This window comes from Daphnia pulex, chromosome 2 (genome assembly GCF_021134715.1).
Source record: "Daphnia pulex isolate KAP4 chromosome 2, ASM2113471v1".
Taxonomy (NCBI): domain Eukaryota; kingdom Metazoa; phylum Arthropoda; class Branchiopoda; order Diplostraca; family Daphniidae; genus Daphnia; species Daphnia pulex.
This window is the reverse complement of record NC_060018.1, coordinates 384,466-403,560: the sequence shown is the minus strand read 5'-3', so window position 1 is coordinate 403,560 and position 19,095 is coordinate 384,466. Positions and strand designations below refer to the sequence as shown.

Sequence of the window (19,095 nt, the reverse complement as noted above, 5' to 3'; positions counted from 1 at the left end):
ATTGTTTTCTCTTTATTCAGGTAATGCAGAGGAAATTTCGAGAAGATGGACACCAAAACATCGCCGGTATCTCCAAAGTGTCAGCGCGGATCATCATTTGTTGTTGGTAATATGTTTGTGTTTGTGTTAGTTAACCCGTTGTCTGCCACGCCTTTGTCCTCCCCTAGCTCCTTAGCACGGGCTGCGTGCGCTGTTCGGTCTCGTGGTTTTCATGCCGCGGGGTCGGAAAGTCGCACCAGCCCAAAACTTGCCGCAAGGCGCCTGATAAGGCAATGCACTATAGGGACTTCCCCCTTGTCGATACGGTGATGGATTCTCCTGTCACCGTGTCAGCCCGGACTTGTCAGCAATGGCAAGTCCCACTTTGGTCACGGATCCTTCAGACGTGGCGCGTAGAACAGTAGAGTACAACCTACGGGTTGTATGGCGTGGCAGCCAACGGGTTAATTTAAGTGTATGTATGTATGTGATTGTAAAATGTGGTGGAATTGTGGGTGGAGGTGGGACAATAAAGCAATTCCTTTTAATGTTTTTGTGTGTTGTGTTTCATAGCTTATAATGAAAAAATGTTTAGTTCAAGACTTGTATATTTTTTATAACTTTGAAGTTTTACATAAGTTATAGGCAAGTGACTGATCAACTCCAGACCCTTCAAATAAACTTCTATGAAAAACCAAACACTATCTGCAACTCCTTTGTTACGCCAGCTGTTAACATCAAATTTCTTTAGTAAACACCACAGTACGTTTCTTTCGTAACTTGCCCTGTAAATGAAGTTCGTCCAAACACTAGAACATGTCGGAATGCAAAGCGACTAGAGCAATAGTCATCTCCAACATGCGAAATAGGAAAGATTCAATAAAAATAAAAAAACGTCGCAATGTCAAAGGCTTTTAGGTGGCAAGATAAGTCGTACAAAATGATAACCCAGGTTAAAAAAAAACTATTCCTCTTCAAAGATCAACAATTCCCAGTGACTAGTAATTATTAAGATATGACCGACAAATCTGAACATTATTAAAATTGAAAATTCGACTCTAGTATTTAGAAACGTCCCTGTAATAAGTGGGAGAAGCGTAGGGTGTGGTGTAATATTCAGGTGCCTTGTGGTGTAGTAACTCGGGATAGAGTAATACTTCGGAGCTTCGGTGTAGTTGGTCGGAGCAGCGGAAGTAGTGTTATAATACTCAGGTGCCTTGGTAGTGTAGTACATAGGGGCCTCGGTGTAGTAGCTAGGTGTAGCTAGGTGTAGCGTAGGTTGTGGTGTAGTAAACTGGAACCTCGGTGTAGTATTCCGGTTCAACGTAGTACGCAGGAGCAGCCGCTGTGTAGTTAGTCGGGGCTGCGTAATACTTGGCCGCCTCAGTTGTAGTTGTGTAGCTTGGGGCAGAGTAATACTTCGGGGCTTCGGTGTAGTGGCTCGGGGAAGCACAAGTTGTGGTGTAATACTCTGGAGCCTCGTTGGTTAGTACTTGGGTGGCTCGGTGTAGTGTTCAGCCGCTTTAGTGGTGTAATAAGTTGGAGCCTCGGTGTAGTAGCTAGGAACTAGGTAATACTTGGGAGCCTCGGTGTAGCAAGCTGGGTAACATACGTGTAGTACTCCGGTGACTTGGTGGTGTAGTACTTGGGAGCCTCGGTGTAGTACGTTTGATGATGTAACTCGGGGCAGCATTAGCTGCGGTGTAATACTCTGGAGCCTTGGTGGTGTAGTAATGGTGTGCCTCAGTGTAGTAACCGGTTCTTGCGAATGTTGTCGTTGTTTAGTAAGGCGGCGGCGTGGTAATTTGGTATCCGCCATACCCAGGAGACATCTGTACACCAGTGATCGACCCAGCCTTCAACGACACGGCAAACAGCAACATCACGACATCACAATCAACTATGTGGTAAATAATTTGAACATTAATATTCAATATGGTACATAAACAGATAAAAAACAAATAATTTATGCAAACTCCATGAAACAGACTATTTACCGATTGCGTACTAATAATACGACGAAGAATGCACTTGGTGACAGTGCACTGCAGTTGTTCATCCGTGTTTCGTTGCCAGTATTCTTCTCTCCAGCCAATCGCCCTAATACAACAGCATGGTGGTGATGTTTAATACGATGACGAACCAATTTGCTCACAATCTTGATCACAAAACAAGGCAGCATCTCCAGTCTAATAAAAAATAAACTCCAAAACCAATAATTAGAATCTAATTTAACAGGAGCTTCATATCTACCAACTACTGAACTACCTAACAACAACATCAGAGCAGTCGATGTTGGTTAAGTTATAATCACAAGTATTACAATTAATATGAAATGAAAAATGTTCAAGGATTCTTACCAACCGGACGTTTGGTCGTGCTTCAAGCTCAGCATTGACTCGATAACCACCAAAATTGGAATCTATTTCAATCCAAAAGCGACAGCCAAATCCGTGTTTACGTTCAAACCGACAGCAGCGACGACATGGTCAGTTTAAATTTGCTGAAATAATTTTTAGATTTTTATAAACATCGCTAAGACATGTATTGAAATAATTAATTACCTTTTGACCATCGTTTAAGGTCAATGCGACCTTGTTGTCTTCCAGACTTACATCCTCAACATTTGCTTTGGGCAACACATAAACGTCTTCCGCTTCCACCTTCTCGAAAGTCCATTGGCTCAAATAGTTAGGGAGGACTGGGCCATAGATGTTGCGTCACTTGCTCGTGGACATCTTTAGGGGCACCGCTCAGGGGTTTGGCAAAGATTTTCGTTTACCACCTAGCAAGAAAATAACGCCATTTTTAGAGTAATTCGTAATTATAGAAATAAATAGCTACAGTTTAAACAGGCTCTCAGATACTATCTAGCAGGAAGATTATCAAGGTTATTCAACAATCCATTAAGGTGTAATCATTGAGACTTTTAAATACGAATTTCGTTGAGCATAAAATGTTTACCTGTGGCAATAAGGCACTTGTCGTAGGTGATGGTACGGCCATCATGAAGTTAGGCTTTCCGACCAACAATGTCAAGTTTAACGACGCGTTGTCAACGTACGACTGCAACGCCGCCGCTATCTTAAAGGGATTGCAATAGAATTCGTCTTGTTCGAAAAAGAGACTAGAAAGAAAAACGTGTCACAAGTACATGTTCCAAAAAATTACAATAATAAAGAGCTCACCCTCGCTCTTTGCCGTTCCACTATTTGAAACTAAGTTTATTCGAAACTTCGGGGCTGCCTTGTAGGGCGGCGGAGATGCTCACTGGACTGATTTCCATCGTACTTGGGCGCCACTGTGTTCGACCGCTTTGGTAAGGTAATAAAGCTGGAGCCTCGGTGTCGCAGGTGGGGGCAGCATATATAGTCGTGTAGTAGTCCGGTGCCTTAGTGCTGTAGTACTTTGGAGCCTTGGTGTAGTACTTGGGACAGTATAGGTAGTTGTGTAGACTCAGGTGCCTTGGTGGTGTAGTACTTAGGAGCCTCGGAGGTGTGCACATGCGATTTGGTAGTGTAGCTCGGGGAAGAATAAAACTTCTGGTCTTCGGTGTAATAGCTCGGAGCAGCATAAGTTGTGGTGGACCCTTGGTGGTGTAACTGTAAACCTAACTGTGCAACCTCGGTGTAGTAACTAGTCGTTGCGTATGTTGTTGTGTAGTAAGGCGGCGGCGTTGCGGTTTGGTATCCGCCATACCCAGCGGCATCAGCACACCAGTGGTCAACCCAGAAATCGACGAAACAACCAATAGCTGCACGACGCCATAGTTATGCTAGACAATATTCAATTATAACGAGAATATTATCAAATAGAAAAAAATGTAAATTGATACAAATTTCTACGTAAAAATACAGAATATTTACCCGTGATTGTGACTGCGACCTATTAATACGACGAAGAATGCAGTTGTTGACGGGTCGGAGATGCTCACTTGATTGACTTCTGTCGACTTTTCTCTTTCCTTTTATACAAATTTCTCTCGTAGTCGACATCAACGATACAACGCCCGACAGCAACACAACGCCATAATTAACTATACAATACACGATTTGAAAATTATTAATTAGTCATATCAACAACTGAAAACAAGATAGAATTATTCACGACTTGAAATAAAAATGAACATTTACCCATGATTGCGAACTGATATTACGACGAAGAATGTCCGAAGAATGGAGTTGTTGCCGGGTCGGAGATGCTCACTCGACTGGTTTCAATCGCCTTTTCTCTCTCCTTTTATCCGATTTTTTCCTCACCCTCACCTCCTAAGCCTTGCGGCTATTGGACCTTTTTGATAATGAAGCAACACGTGTCGTTCTCACCCAACCTCTACACCACTGCATGACACGTTTTACGTTATGATCTCCGTGAACTTCGAGCGTCAAGGCCATAGAAAATGACCTTTTTCTTTCTGCAGGTTGACGTTGCCGGGGATGGGTCTACAAAAACCAATATCAAAATACATATCAAATCATAAATGATAATGGCTTAAATTTTAGACTTAAAAAAATACCACATTTGACATTTGAGTCATTTGACTAGTTTCTTCGGTGAATGAATAAATCTTCCATTTCGAACCGTTTGAAGGACATTCGGCTTTTTTTTTTAATATTCTACTGCAAACTTATCTAAGTTTCAAACACATAATCCTTGCACCTGCGGTCGGAAATGAAAATCTAAAAAAAAAAGATAAAAAAAGGTAAATTATTAATATAAAAAAATACAAATCAAAGCTTCTCATAAAACGGTTGAATAAAATCAATAAAATAAGAAATTAGACGCAATTTCTATAGCTCGAATCTCGATAGACTGTCAGAGTTCGTCCGCTATGTTACAACGCACAACTCATAAATGAAGTTAAATGATCCTAAGTAACCATCCAGGAGAAGCGGGGGGAATGGTATTTCCACAACTGATTTAGGAGTATCTAAAACGCAAATCAAATGATTGATTGACAATACCTAAACTCTAGGGCTATGGATTTTGAAACCGCAAATCAACAATGAGATCCTACTGGCAGCTATTTTACATAAATGAATAACATTTACAGGAGCTACCCTTACCCTGTCTTTTACATTGACAGATCTACCATCTTGAATAGTTGATGAAATGATGACCGCCGGAACCTATCGCGTGTCGTTTGATGCTGCATGAACAAAAGGGGAAAAAATTCACCCTGTTACATGACCAACGCGTTTCTGCCACAATAAAGTATGTGCAAGTTAAACAATGTTTTGACACTCGCTTTGTTTTCGTTGCTAAGCAGTTAAATGTGTTGAAATTTGGGTTTTGCTCTTCACACCGAATGTAGACAGAATGGACTCGGCTCGGATATCCAAAGGATCGTTGGCTGCAAACAAATTCACATTATTTTCTGCGATAGCAAAAGCTTCATGTCGTATTTTAATTAGCTTTATTACCTTTTTTAATATATTTTTTTTTTCATTTGGTTTAGCGTTTCGTTTAGTGACTCCTTGTCACCAAAACCCCTCAATGGACAACACCTCCGCGTCATCTGGGTAATACAAACAATTGAATTTGTAGCTTTAGCAATTTGACTAACATGTAATTACGTACCCTCGTTTAAGCCTCGATGGAATGGCAATCCTAAAGGATTCAGGATTGTCCTTTTCCGCCTGCTCAAAGGAGGCGTTGTTCTAGATTTAAATTCTTATTTTAACAGACCGTCCGGTTCAAACTGTAGCCAGTCAAGCAAGGGAAGACACTGCCTGACTGACTCGACCAGGGAGATTACCCGGCCATGGTTAAGAGAAATCGGAAAAAGAGCGAAGAGAGCCGAGGAACGGTTTTTAAGAGAGCCGAGGAACAGTTTTTAAGAGAGCAATGCATCATAGTAGGCTTCCGACTTAGAATCTTGACCCTCCAACAGATTTCATCGAATCATGCGCCTTGCACGTCCCCGTTCGACCAGACATCTCCCTTCTTCCTGGTTGTCGCAGCGAGTGAGTGACCACCGGCGGGCGTTGGTTAGTGGTTATTTAGGGAAACGGGGCCACTGAAGAAGGGAGCCCAGATTATGCACTTGCAATTTATCTACATAATTTATTGATCAATCTTGAATTTCAGCAACGTCTTCTTAGTTTCACCGGTGGATCAAGTCTAAGGAACGGCGGCAAACGAATCAACTGAAATGAAAACGGAGATAATAACTTAAAGTCAATAATTAAATGAGACTGTACATCAAGCATTACCTCAACGGCGATACAGGTTGCAAGACACGACATATTGACAAAATGCTGTCGATAAAATAAGCCCGACAGCCATCAGGCAACATCGACTATTTTGCACAACACTGCATATACTGCATGGACACCAACATAGGCAAATGACACATTTAAGTATGATGTTCAACTACTAGTCTGCACAAGCTCCATTTCAGCGCATCTCTCAACTGGAAAAGGACTGCAAAACCACTGTACCCCATACAGCAAAACCATAAACAGCTCAAACACAAACAGCTCAAACATAAAACTGACCATGGAAATCTATAAAACAAAAGAACAATAAAAACTTGAATTGTTAAAAGATGCAAATAATGATTTACTTGAAATGTACACTTAACTAAAGAAAAAGAAATCTAGAAGATGATCAAAGATCATCAAGATTTCACTTCACCTTTTAAAAAGCAAGGGAATATCTGTTATGTTTTCATCAACAAAAATTTACAGCTCTTTACAAGTACTTTCCACAAAAGCACTTATTTAGAAGCACAAAATTAGATGTCACTTGTCTTCGACATCAAAAACTTAACCCTAACCTACTTTGCCAACTGGTCGACACAATTTTACACACCTACGACAAGTGACAGATTTCTTACGATAAACGAACGACTGAACGGTCCATAGTTAAATGAACGAACGACACCAGCACCAGTCTGCATGCTACAGCTCACCACACCGTTCACTGAGGATCAGACCTCAAGAGGCTGTTAATTCTACTTGGGGGGAAAAAGGCTCAATTACTATCCGAAAACAAAGTGACATGTAACATAAGAAAATAATAGATGCATAGTTAAACTAAGCAATCTCTAATTATTACTTTTACAAAGGAATCAACAGTTTGCAAGCTTTTTAAACCATCTTAACTGTAAAGTCAACAGATGTAAAGCGAAGAGCTAGTTATCAACAAATTTAATGTCTAGCCTTAATACTGTAAAAAAGTTGATCAATTTAATTACTTTAAATTGTTTGGAAGTGCTTCTGCATGTGATGAAAGCCACAAACGGTACAGGTAGCAAGCCTGCAATGCATCAAATCGCACTGCACAGCTCATTGGACTGCAATGGAGAAGTTCAGATTTCACCATGCTGTAAATAGAAAATTAAAAACTCTATTATTATCAGAAACAAGGCCATCAAATAAATAAATGACATGATCACTTTTACTATTGTGAAGAATTTCTACATGGGAATAAACGCATAGCCGGTACGTGCAGCAAGAGACGACATTTTGGTAAACAACAGTTTCAGCATTCAGGCCACATGATCAGATGGAATTGCCGAGTATAAATTGTAGGCTTTGTTATCTGTATAATTCACCACACAAAAATTTACGTTAAATATTCATATCTGGCTCTAGCACACTCACTCTAGGCAGGTGACACTGGTACGGACGGTGTACGGACATACTCTTCTAGTTTTTGAGTTTTCCTTCTCCTTCACGTAATGGAATAAGCAGCCATTTTGAAATTACTTCCAACGATGTCAATTTGTCTTTTCGAAATTTTACTGTTATTTGAAACTTGAGTTGGGACCGGGGTCGGGGTAATGGCTGAAAAAAAAAGCAAAAAAATTATTATAAATTTACAAGGAGTAATTTTTTTAGAAAAATCTTCATTCTAGTCTCTAGAGTCTCTGGAGCTCTGGAAATATCAAACACATTTTACGGTGCAGACTACGTAACACAATCGGTTCGAGTCGATGAAACCAGAAACGTTGAAAGTCGAAGCAATTGTTGTTTATTTCACTGAATTTTGTGAGTACGAAGGTCAATACCGATCAAAACATTTACTTGCTGGTGAGATCTAAGTCAGCAAACTATCGCTATCAAAATAAAAAATCCTGAATTCTGTGAGCACGAAGGTAATAGCGATCAAAGCATTTACTTATTGGGGTGGGATGTATATACGTGTGTCAACAAAGAACAAACCATCGCTATGAAAACAATCTTAATTTAGTAATACTTAAATTTGATAATTTCAGACTAGAAGTGACTGTGCCTCCGCCTAAGTCTACTAATTGACTGCCAAATTAAAAGAAAATGTGGACAAATTTAAAATCAGTGATTTTAGTGTTTGTCTCCCTTCACGTCACATTTGGTGCCTCCAATCCAGGTAACCACAGTTTCAAATGTTGTTGGGTTGTTGGAATTTAAATGGAATCATCTTTCTTAATTGTAGACTACTCGATACAAATGAGTAAAATTAAGGTGCTGACCCTGAACCATGGGAAAATGACCAACTTTAGACGGGTACCAGCTGTTCCTCAATTGAAATGTGTTGGAGGAACTGCTGGCTGCAGAGCATTTATTCCTCAAGTAGTCTTTTTCACAATCTGTTCTTGTTTTGTTAAGCTTTAATTTTGACGTGTTGCCCAATTTCTTTCTTTTACAAGGTGGTGCAGTGTGAGAATCAAGGATCGGATGGAATTACCATTCAATGGGAGTGTAAAACAGACATGGATAATGCCTACCGCTTTGGAAAAATTATGGTCATTTGTGAAGGATACGACTATCCTGGTGATCATTATGTTTTAGTTGGATCCTGTGGAGTAATATTTCTTTTTATAGTTCATCTAAATGTTGTGTTTATAAACAAATTATAATTGCAGCTCGAATATAATATCGATTTGACTAAGGAGGGAATCGACAATCATCCATTTATTCCGATTATTGATATCGGGCCACCATCAATCAACCAAGGAACATCAACCGAGCTGTCGTCGTTGACCATCTTTTTAATCTGCTTGGGCGTTTTCCTTTTTGTAATCGCGATTTTTGGATTGTTTGCATGTGTTGTTTGCTCTGCAAGATCTAGCTCATACCATGTGCATTCCGATATGCCTTTCGCAAGACCTGTTCCTTATCCGGTTTACAGACCTACCACAGTTTTTGTGACAGCCGGAAATAAGGTCGCTTCAAGCAGTGGAACTCGTACTGCCTCAGGATTTGGAGGAATTTGGAGTCGTTAAATGTTTTTAAGCATGGCCATGTTTTCAAGTCACCGTTTCTTTTCTGCCAAACAAAATTTACTGCTCGTTTTATATAAGTTGACTTGCCTGCTTTTCCGTGGCTGTAATTTCGCTCAAAGCCGTTCGGCAATTACCAATTATTCTAATCAATAAAAAATTTGTAATTCAGCTGAAAATTTTAAAAATTAACTGGTTTACTTGCTTGGATGACTCATTGTTAGTTTAGAGGCCCAGTCTACAAATATACGAATCCTGAAATCTGCTTTGTGTAAAACTAGAGTAAATTTCAGTAATTAACCTGAACTAAAAAAAGGAAATTGTCCCCAATTTATGGGTGGACAATATCGGATGGGATAATGAGAGCATGCCCTGAGAAAATACCCAATGACCTTTGTAGCCTATTTTATTTGCAATGTAGGCTACCTAGTACCTACCAAAGGTGATCAGTCATAAACGACAACCAAATTGCAGACATCATAGTTGAATTTAAAAGAAAACAGGGCACTGTATACGTCTCTGGAATGATTGCTGTCATATGTTCTCCGTTATGTAAGACATTAAAACAGACGTTAGAATAAAACATTTAGAAGTTAATATGTTATAGAGGTCTTGTATAAGTGATAGTTAGAAATCATGTATATACAGTTCAAAATTGCAATATTTAACTTTCACAAATCAAACCAAACACTAACTTTTTCGTAGCTTCCGTACAGTATTATTACTTTAAATTGTTCTGAAGTATACTGCATGTGATGAAAGCTACAACCGATACAGGTAGTAAGCCTGCAAGAGGAACACCTTTCACCAGCTGGCTGCAACTATTCCATGTGCACGTTGGAATACAAAGAAGAACCTCAGACTTCACCAGACCGTTAATAGAAAAATAAAAACTCATTTACTATCAGAAACAAAGTCATCAAGTAACTAAATGAGTAACCTTATAAGGTTAAGAAGTTGACCAACATATTCACTTTTACTGTTCTGAAGTGTCTCTGCATGTGACGAAACGTACAGTCGGTACATGGAGCAAGAGATGACATTTTGGGAAAATGTAAATGTACAGTACATCAATTTCAGGCCACATGATCAGATGAAATTGCAAGTATAAATTGTAGGTTATGTTATCTGTAACTTCACACAAAAAATTTACATTTTATAACCTTTCACTCCTTCAATAACCCTAAAAGTGCGAGTAAATGAGTAAACAATCATAAACAGCCCTCCGGCGCCCTCCGGTACCTTGCTAACGCAGCCCACCACAGATGTCGTTGTATAAGCACGATTCCAGTTAATCGTCTTGTTAATTATCCAATAGATGTCAGGGTTTTGTTATTATTAATTGACGTACAATGGAGGGGTTTTTGAGTATAAATTGGTGAGATTGCCTATTTTTATTTAATAAAAAAATATTAACTAGCTAAAATATACAATGTTTTGTATTTACAGGGATAAGGCTGTTGATGAATCAAGCAGTTTTTTCCCCAAAGATGTTTTTGAAAGTTCCTCTGCAGCATTTCACTCCCTCCATGGTATCCCTCAGTCTCCTTGGTCAAACGAAGAACAACTTGTTATGAAAACAAATTCAGGAGGCAAAACATGGTCTCCTAGTAAGTTAAAACGTGAATCTGTGCAAGGTCCAGGTGGCCAAGGACAGGTGCTGAAAATCCAATTACCAGTGCCATTTCCAAAAAAATCGATTCTGAATGCTGGAGAGCAAAAAGATTATTTGTTCACGATCAATAACATCATGAGATCATTTAATAAAGGAGTTCCAGCTGAAGCAAATGATTTTATTCATATGAAGGTATAGTTAAAGATTGTTTAAACTCATTTTACCAGCTAAATTTAACTGGAAAATAATTAGACAATTAATTCCATAATTTGATGTAAAAATGAAAAAAAGGAGACACAAATAAGGCTTAAAGATGAAGTACAGGAATTTCAAATATTTGCTCAAACCATCATGAAGAACAATCCATCTGCCTACACTAATTTAGATCCTGGAATTGCTAAATATGTCAATGATGCTTGGAAGGTAAAAAAGGATTTACCGGCTGTTAATTTACTTCATATTTTATCACTTTTCTATTTTGTATTGCATAGACTAGATTAGCAACTGTACATCTGCATCCATCTTTTTACAAGCTCATAGGAAATATTACTCTTATACCCAAGGAGAACATCATAACCCTAGACATGACTTTAGATAAAACTGTTTTGGAATTAGGCCAAATTCCCTATCAGATTTTCCCTAAGATGAATACGGTAGTAAAAGTAGAACGAAAACAAAATGTCATAAACAATCGATATCCAACAAACGCTCTCGAAAATGAATATCAAGGTATGTTCGACGTTACATGTGTCACATTTGTTACTTACTTACTGACACACTTGAATTTTTTTTTTCTAAGTGAGTAAAGATAGGAACGCTGCTAAACTTGCTCCCAAATACGGAGCCAGTATTGCCATTAGTTCGAATACCTTGTCCTCCCTTGCAGGAAATGTCGGTCCTCTTTTTCGACGTGCATGGGATATTCCGATAACAGTAAAGGAAATTTTTGTTCAAGGTATAAATTCATATTTTTAATTAAATGGGGAGTACTCACATAGAACACAACTAACTGATACTGAACCTCTAGGCAAAATTAAAAAAGTTATTTTTGTTGATGAACCGCTTCCTCCAGCCGAGATGTCTGTGGTCGAAAAAAATGCCTTCTTCAATAGATTTGCCATTAAGCGTCAGTTTAGCACCGTAATTTCCAAATGCTACAAATACCCTGGGTCGGGCAAAAAATACGGACATTCAGAATCAATTGGAGAAAATCCCTTGAATGTCACAGAAGACCTCCCTGAAGATATATTTGAATCTCATGACGTGAATCTTGACAGTATTGAAACATTTGGCGTTGAAAAGAGCACACCCCATCAATCCGAAACTTGCTTACTTGGCAATTCAAAAAACGTCGGTTTTCAAGAAGGACAAATTCCAGAAATAACAGAGAAGATTAAAATCTTGGAGAAGGATGAATCCACTGTTTGCGATTCAGATTCATCAGGAATGTCGCTAGTTATTGATACAGGAAGTGAGTATGGTCAGTCTCCTAAGAAAAAGAGAAAGACTACTGGGGAACACATTTCAAGTGCCGTAAACGATGCTAGTTCACGAATTATAAAGGGTAAACTTTGTGAAAATAATATCAAGAGTCCACTTAAAGCCAGTCAAAGCACAACAACCAATTTGCTCAACGTCATTCTTAAGGATCAAGAAAAAATGATGCAATCACAGCGAAAGCAAAACCCGAAAAACACTTCAACTATTTCAAAAGAGAATCCCCAGAAATATTTTCAACCCAAAAAGAACGAAAACCTAACTTACAGAACATGGGACTTAAAAGTTAATGAAAAATCAGTTCGCCTTCTTGTCCGATCTTCCGTTGACACGGCAATAGTAAGTCCCAAGATACTTAATTATAATCTCATTATTGAAGAAAACAAATGTATTTACCTGTAGGCTAAACCCGATAACCCATTGAAAACGTTTTTAATGGTTCCCAAAACTGAATACCAACCTTGGTACGGAGCAGAGTGCTACTCTCCCCGTGAAATAAATGAGCAATGGATGGATTTGTATCTGAGACCAGAATGCAACCTTCTTCGCAGTAAGTGGGTCATTTTTGTAAATCTTGAAAACGTAAATCAAATCTATCTTGTCTTTTTTTTTTAGTGCGTTTGGATGCGTACTCCGGCCATTTACTTGTTCACGAACAAAAGGACGTTGCATGTCTTGAAGCTGAGAATAGTTTTCAGTATGGAACCCAGAACAAACCAGCAAATTGTCTGAAAAACGTATGGGCTGTCCTTTCTTCCCTATGCGATCTGAATTTAAGCCCCGGGAAGTTCCTGCTTAGACATGGATTTCACGATGGAATCTGTATACAAGTGTGGGAATCGACCGATAAGGAATCCTCATCACTAGATCTACACCAAATTTACGCGGAAATAGATACCACTGCCAACGCAGTTCGTGATGTAGGTGAAAATTGGGTAGCGCTCGATCCTTACGCTGTGTTGCCTATCCAGCGAGCGCTCTTCCGACCACCCCTTACGTTCGAACCCGAAGAAGGTCAGACTCTATTACTTGTACTAAATGTTTTACGGCGATTAAATCTTAATTTTACGTTGGTAGGTTTCAAGAAGATAATACGAAAAAAAGGTGGTGGGAAAAAGAAAAAAAACAAGAAGAAAGAAAGTACGGCCAAAACCGCTCCATGATACTGCATAACTTACCGTTCACTACGATCTCTTTTTTTGTGTGGCAAAAACCAGACAATGGCGATGCTCCAGTTTCCTATTGCTCCTTCCGTTGTTATTAAAAGAAGATGATGCTCACTTCTTTCTTTGGCAACCCCGAATAATGCAAAAATAAATATGTTAAATTAAATTAATGTACCTTGATATGTATTGTCGGACTGTTTCTTCTTGACGTTTTCCCGTCGTAATAAGCAAGAACATACCGTACATCCGCGGAAGTTTAAGTCTAAATTATATAACAAGGCCGTGGTTCCCAGTACACGGTGATAAACCACGGCGAAACACACTAACAACAAGGCATAGGTAGGAAGCACGATCGTGAAAATAGTTTGATGAATCTTTTGTTAAATTTGAATCGAGCAAGAAAAAAAAGTTTTAACCTCCAGCATATCCAATGTTGACAGTCGTATCACGATAATTCTAATTTTGCAGCAGAGGAATGGATGTGTAGCGATGACTTCGTGAATCAAATAAAGAAGGAATTCCGAATAGCAATGGCTTAATCAGATAAATGGTCATTAGTGTTGTTTATAGAATGGGGTGAGTATGAGTCGTTCAAATATAAAAATAAAGTTGCCAACATCAACGTTGATAAGTTCTGTAAGGCGTTGGGAAATTACTGCTTTAAACAGCCGTCCTCAAACCGAATTGTGACTGCGCTAGTGAAAAATGTTGGGAAGGTGGTCTAGAAGGAGTGTCACGAGCATGCGACGAAGCTACCGCAATCGAAAGGCATTGAACCCATTCTTCTGCATTTTTACCATCTTTAGCTTTAAGAACATAAGTCTTGTCGCTGGTAAAAATTTCAAAAGCTTTTGGGATGCTTCTGCCTTGACGTCCTACTTTGACACTTCGAATCTGATTAATTTCGATCGGAGTCGCATCTTGATCCAACTTCTGTAAACAAAAAAACAACAACAATGTTTTCTTAATTTCCAAGCACACTCAGGCATTTCTACAGTACAACAAGTTGCTTACCGATTCCTTGTACGAAAGATGTGCACCTGACAGTGTGAAATAACGTGTCCTCCAGCGTCGGAAAATGAGCCATTTGTTCCTCTTTTCTTTGAGCTGGCCCTCCATCAAAGGATGATTTTCTTGCATAAAACCAGGCGCTCGTTCCGGATGATTGCAAAGAAAACAATTCCACGTTCCAGCAGGTGCATTGAATTCGAACACGTCAAAGAAGCGGTCTTGTTGTAGCTCATGCATCAGGCAATCTTGGTCTTTAGCAGACGGGAAGGCAGACATAACTAGATTCAAGAAAGAGCGGTTGTCACACTTGAGGATATCCCAGCAATTTTTCAAACTGCTGACTGATGCATCTCGTGTACTCAATGCCGAAGTTGACCTTGCCTGGAAAGCAAACAAAATGAAAATAAACTGATTTTTATAAGTGGTTTAGACACGTACCTGCAGGGCAAGAAACATAAGGTGAATCCAGAGTCTAGGATGTTTTGTTTTTAGAGCAAATAAAGATTTTCCATAAAGACAATATTCGCTCTTGCCTTGGCACGTAAAGTGCACTTTGGCGTGTTTTTTTGATCGACGCTCTTCAATGGTACATTTAACAGGTAAAGGTAGTCGCGCCATTAGCCTTTCCATATAGGCTTTAATTTTATCAAGATGTTTGTCACAAAAGTGCTTAACGGCATCTTGCATGGGGTATGGCTCAAAGACGCTAATACGCTGTGACGCTGCCATACCCACAGCATCGTCCTGTCTATTCCTCTCTCCGTTTGGGTTGCCCGAAAAATTGCCAGACTGTGCATGGTTACGTCTCACGACCACTTGTTGTTGGGGCTGCTGTTGACCGGATGGATTACTGAGGGTTACGCTCGAATTGTGGAAAGATAAAGTGCTTTGAGACGCCAGAGTATTCATGGATGCTTTGTGGTGCTGGTTGTCGACAGCAGACTGGATCATTTCGTCGTGCATCTTAGCGCTGCCACCGCCATTCTGCCCAATAGGAGGTGGCGAAGGAGCCAACGAAGACAGGCTTGAAGGAATCATGGAGAAAGGGGTGGGATTCTGAATTCGACTAATGGGAGATAGAGCAATGGTGGGTGAAGGTGTCATGTGATTTCCTCCACCCAAGCCAGCTATGACCCCTATATCGCGAACACCTAGTCCGACATTTGGGTTATTGTGGCCAAAAACCAAACTATTCATTCGTAGATCAGCTTCAGGGTCTTCTTTCATCGTCGTCAAACTTCCGCTGACGCTGCGCATTGGGTTGTTTGCTGAAGATGCAGATATATTGCTAGTGACTGCGGTTGCATTTCCAGACGAAACTTGTACTCGATTGGTAGAAAGACTACCGCGGGAACCCCGACTAGCGAAGACTGCTCCACGTCCACCTTGATTTGGATTGTGGATTCCTGGACCATGGGCCTCACGACTTGGTCCATAAGGCGTTCCACCAATAGCCATTTGATGAGATGAACCAAATCGGGCAATGTTCCCCTTGTGTATAACAGGTCCAGCAGGGCTAGGGCTGAGTCGATTGGTACTCATATGGACCGCATTGATCCAGCTCATAGATCGATTCATGACAGCGGCTGCAACCGCACTGCTACCGGGCACTGTAGGTGGTGTAAGCCTAGGTGTAGAGCGACTAGCATCTGCCTGTTTTGTTCTGCTGCCAACTACTCTGTTACCAGAATTGGAGACACTATTGCTGTTACTAGTCGAAGTAGTCGTGCTGGGATTGGTAATGTTCAAGCCGCCAGGTCCAAATGTCAAAAGGACGGGAATGCCTTGTGAGTTATAAACAGGTGTGCCACTGAAGACAGCACTAGCTACTGAAATCGGCACACTCATATTACCGACATTAACGAATCCGCCGAGTGAAGCGCGATTGTTGTTGGAAGTTGCGTTGTTGACACTCGACAAGTTGCCTGTAAAACCTTGAAGTGGCAACGAGAGTCGATGATGATTTGTAGCGGTGCCATGTTGGTTTTCCCCGTTGACTTTAAGGACAGTGACGTTGGCGTTGTTCTTGGGAACTCCTTGTCCACTACGCTGTGCTGATAGGTTTGATTTCATTTGTTGATAGATGTTTTTGGCGACACTGGGTGCTGCTTCTACGTAGCTTTCCAATTTGTTGACAAGTCTTTCAGTAAGCAATTTCGGGTGAGTTGCACACAAACTGGCTACTTCTCGCAACAATGAAGGGATGTTATGATTCTCTGCTTGAATAATCTGTTGGACGACGAAGTCTAAAGCTTCCTGACCGCGGTCTTCATTTACTTGCCCTATACGGGCTATCACTTGGGCGGCCAAGCAAACAACTGACGGCGAAGTCTCAGCCGCTTCTTTGATTCTTGATGAATAATCTAGCAACAAGGAGGCCTTGTACGCTGCCATTTCTGTCAGAAGCTGTAGTGTGGCTGGAATGGCGGAAGGCACAGAAAGACAATCACAAAGCTGAGGTAGACTTGCTTCCAATAAGGCAGGCTGATTGCGTGCGATTGGACCAAGAAGACTCAACAATGATATTTTTTCCGGTGTATCACAGAGGGGTAATAGCGATGCTAGGGTCATCACATGTCCGTGGATTGCTTCTCGATTTACAGCATATACCTGGGGCAGCACTCGAGCTAGTGCATAATTACCTACATCAATGTCAAAAAATGAAATCAAAATGTTCAACTATAATTAGAAATCCTCCATATAAAATTGTCAACCTGATATAAACGAATCAATGATTGGTTGAATATGCTGGGCCAGTAAATCCGAGTTGTTAATGGCTGCAAGGGAGAGATAGGAAGACAGATTTCGCGATAGATCACGATTTCCTTTGTGTAGAAACTTCACAGCTACTGGCAGTGCTAATTCCATCACCCCTCTCTTGCTGTAATTCTGAGGTGTAATAAGTAAGAAATTAATTTTTGAATTAAAGTTACACAAAATATTTTGGTGGAAATTTGGAATTGGATGTAAGGAGAACTAACCAAAAATATGCATGAAAGAACATCAGATGCAATTTTTGTATGTGGTGGATCTTCTCCCTTGCTGGATGGTGCCAAACTGTGACAAAGACAAGACTCAAGGAGAGCAACCAAAGCATCTGCATGTTTTTCAATAGAGCCGGTTTCTCTGTACATTTGAAACAACAAATTTAATTTTACACATAAAAAATATTCAAGCTTTGTTCACAGGTTCACATATAACTAATAGAATAAAAATAAAAATGGATTACCTAATGGCAGAAGTCACTCTGGTGATGCAAATTTCAACAACACTCTGATCGTTTGCATTTCTTTTATATTCAGAAAGATGAATAATCTCTCTAATTTTATGAATAACTTCAGAAAGATCTTGAATGATGGATTTATCATCAACAGAAAAAAGGTCTCCAGCCTAAACGTTAGAATGCATCTTGATAATGAAACAGCAAATAACATTGACAAAACTCGATAAACAACGACTTACCTTAGACAAATCTTTTTTTGTCAAAACTTGGGTGAATAACTCATGCATTTTTTAGGATCCTGTGGTTGAGCTGCTTGAACTTTATTATTGAAAAAAATAAAACACATAAGAAAGTAGGACTTGCAACCTGTAGAATGCACTGACAACTGGGTTGTTGTATGTGGATCATATAAGCATTTTGTAGCAACAATACCTCAACAAGAATTATTATTTACAAAAAACTTTATGGAAATAGACAATTTCACATAATTAAGCACTACCAATGAACATCAAGATAACAGACAAACTTCATCAGGATCTATTGTTTTTCAGCACACTAACCTGTTTTAAGTATGTGACATGGTGATGTTATTCCAAAAAGTGTTTGTAACTGCAATTTAAGTTTTGTAGCATCAAGGTTAATTAAAACTTAAAACTTGCTGATTTAAATAAAACTTCTACACTGCACTTTATAAAGAATAAACGTTTACAAAAACAGAGAAAAAATTAAAATAATTTAATCTTATTAAACTTGTCACAGTCCTGAAAAAAAAAGACTCTTCTTGCACGGCTTACATTTTTATTGAATGGGTCAGCAACCCAGCCAGCATTGCCAGCGCCAGCACCAACGCAAAATACTTAAATAAGATCAAATAACCGAAAAACCAGAGCTATAGACTCCGGAAAAACCATGGAAAAACCAGGAAAAACGATTGATCAATAACAAATTTCAAATTTTAGGTGCTTGAGGTGACCGATATTGTGATTTCCTATTTGAGTGTATTTAAATTTTCAGTAAAATATTCATCTTGTAAATCTATCTTTTTCTGGTTAATTTGGTGTCAAGAAAAAAAAACTATTCAAATGTAATTTGACAAAACAGTTAGAAACGTTTGCTACTTTGATTTTTCAGACTTCAAATTTCTAACCTGAAATTAGAATCGTTTCGAAAAATTTGCTTATGATTATTCTATACATACGTTATAAGATACGCATGTGATTACACAATGCAAGAATCCCCGACACACCCTACCCCTACAACGTTGTTGAAAAAAAATTCCATGTTTTTTGTTTTGTTTGTAATATTTTCTAAAGTGCGCACCAATTTTGCTTTTATTGGCACTTCTGAGACCAGTTTTTGACTTTTCGCGATTGTCATTTGTTCTCTCCTGTATTCA

General features: G+C 39.4%; 3 protein-coding genes and 1 long non-coding RNA gene across 12 annotated transcripts; 2 read left to right on the top strand and 2 right to left on the bottom strand.

Annotated features, from left to right (window-relative positions):
- Positions 1-569: 569 nt before the first annotated feature.
- On the bottom strand, positions 570-7,732 carry LOC124188763. 8 transcript variants are annotated; one of them, XR_006872463.1, is made up of 17 exons: positions 7,590-7,732; positions 7,382-7,527; positions 7,181-7,309; positions 6,796-6,940; positions 6,195-6,488; positions 5,560-6,128; positions 5,403-5,497; positions 5,046-5,332; positions 4,496-4,658; positions 4,113-4,421; positions 3,846-4,015; positions 3,168-3,754; positions 2,944-3,106; positions 2,544-2,764; positions 2,340-2,482; positions 1,977-2,183; positions 570-1,879 (listed from the first exon to the last, which is right to left on the bottom strand). It is a non-coding gene; the product is annotated as an uncharacterized LOC124188763 (long non-coding RNA). The 8 variants fall into 8 exon arrangements; XR_006872464.1 differs by having other exon boundaries at positions 6,796-6,937; XR_006872461.1 differs by lacking the exon at positions 6,796-6,940 and having other exon boundaries at positions 4,113-4,269; positions 4,338-4,421.
- Positions 7,733-7,836: 104 nt separating this feature from the next.
- Positions 7,837-9,358, top strand: LOC124188762 (store-operated calcium entry-associated regulatory factor-like). The gene is made up of 5 exons (XM_046581597.1): positions 7,837-8,083; positions 8,204-8,334; positions 8,401-8,537; positions 8,615-8,770; positions 8,831-9,358. The coding sequence occupies exons 2-5, from the start codon at positions 8,262-8,264 to the stop codon at positions 9,188-9,190; spliced, it is 726 nt and encodes a 241-aa protein (XP_046437553.1). The 5' UTR covers positions 7,837-8,083; positions 8,204-8,261; the 3' UTR covers positions 9,191-9,358.
- A 1,095-nt stretch (positions 9,359-10,453) lies between these two features.
- LOC124188741 (little elongation complex subunit 2-like) lies at positions 10,454-13,631 on the top strand. Of its 2 annotated transcripts, XM_046581562.1 has the most exons (9): positions 10,454-10,565; positions 10,637-10,994; positions 11,094-11,225; positions 11,294-11,531; positions 11,602-11,757; positions 11,830-12,638; positions 12,702-12,849; positions 12,915-13,313; positions 13,377-13,631. In XM_046581562.1, exons 1-9 carry the CDS (start codon positions 10,540-10,542, stop codon positions 13,460-13,462), a joined length of 2,352 nt encoding a protein of 783 aa, XP_046437518.1. In that variant the 5' UTR covers positions 10,454-10,539; the 3' UTR covers positions 13,463-13,631. The 2 variants fall into 2 exon arrangements, with proteins under 2 accessions (XP_046437518.1, XP_046437519.1); XM_046581563.1 differs by lacking the exon at positions 10,454-10,565 and having other exon boundaries at positions 10,867-10,994; positions 11,055-11,225.
- LOC124188738 (ventricular zone-expressed PH domain-containing protein homolog 1-like) lies at positions 13,632-18,527 on the bottom strand. Its single transcript, XM_046581556.1, has 8 exons — positions 18,260-18,527; positions 17,939-18,017; positions 17,706-17,866; positions 17,458-17,602; positions 17,191-17,365; positions 14,915-17,118; positions 14,480-14,857; positions 13,632-14,398 (listed from the first exon to the last, which is right to left on the bottom strand). The coding sequence occupies exons 2-8, from the start codon at positions 17,984-17,986 to the stop codon at positions 14,126-14,128; spliced, it is 3,384 nt and encodes a 1,127-aa protein (XP_046437512.1). The 5' UTR covers positions 17,987-18,017; positions 18,260-18,527; the 3' UTR covers positions 13,632-14,125.
- Positions 18,528-19,095: the final 568 nt, after the last annotated feature.

What these genes read in the sequence shown, in the direction of transcription:
- LOC124188762 (XM_046581597.1), top strand. Translation starts at nt 8,262, where the DNA reads ATGTGGACAAATTTAAAATCAGTGATTTTAGTGTTTGTCTCCCTTCAC. An exon ending in GCAGAGCATTTATTCCTCAA is followed by an intron (nt 8,538 to 8,614) that starts GTAGTCTTTTTC and finishes TTCTTTTACAAG; the next exon opens with GTGGTGCAGTGTGAGAATCA. An exon ending in TTTTAGTTGGATCCTGTGGA is followed by an intron (nt 8,771 to 8,830) that starts GTAATATTTCTT and finishes TTATAATTGCAG; the next exon opens with CTCGAATATAATATCGATTT.
- LOC124188741 (XM_046581562.1), top strand. Translation starts at nt 10,540, where the DNA reads ATGGAGGGGTTTTTGAGTATAAATTG. An exon ending in GGGTTTTTGAGTATAAATTG is followed by an intron (nt 10,566 to 10,636) that starts GTGAGATTGCCT and finishes TTGTATTTACAG; the next exon opens with GGATAAGGCTGTTGATGAAT. An exon ending in AGAATGCAACCTTCTTCGCA is followed by an intron (nt 12,850 to 12,914) that starts GTAAGTGGGTCA and finishes TTTTTTTTTTAG; the next exon opens with TGCGTTTGGATGCGTACTCC.
- LOC124188738 (XM_046581556.1), bottom strand. Translation starts at nt 17,986, where the DNA reads ATGCATGAGTTATTCACCCAAGTTTTGACAAAAAAAGATTTGTCTAAG. An exon ending in CATTGATTCGTTTATATCAG is followed by an intron (nt 17,119 to 17,190) that starts GTTGACAATTTT and finishes ACATTGATGTAG; the next exon opens with GTAATTATGCACTAGCTCGA. An exon ending in ATCTTTCGTACAAGGAATCG is followed by an intron (nt 14,399 to 14,479) that starts GTAAGCAACTTG and finishes TTTTGTTTACAG; the next exon opens with AAGTTGGATCAAGATGCGAC.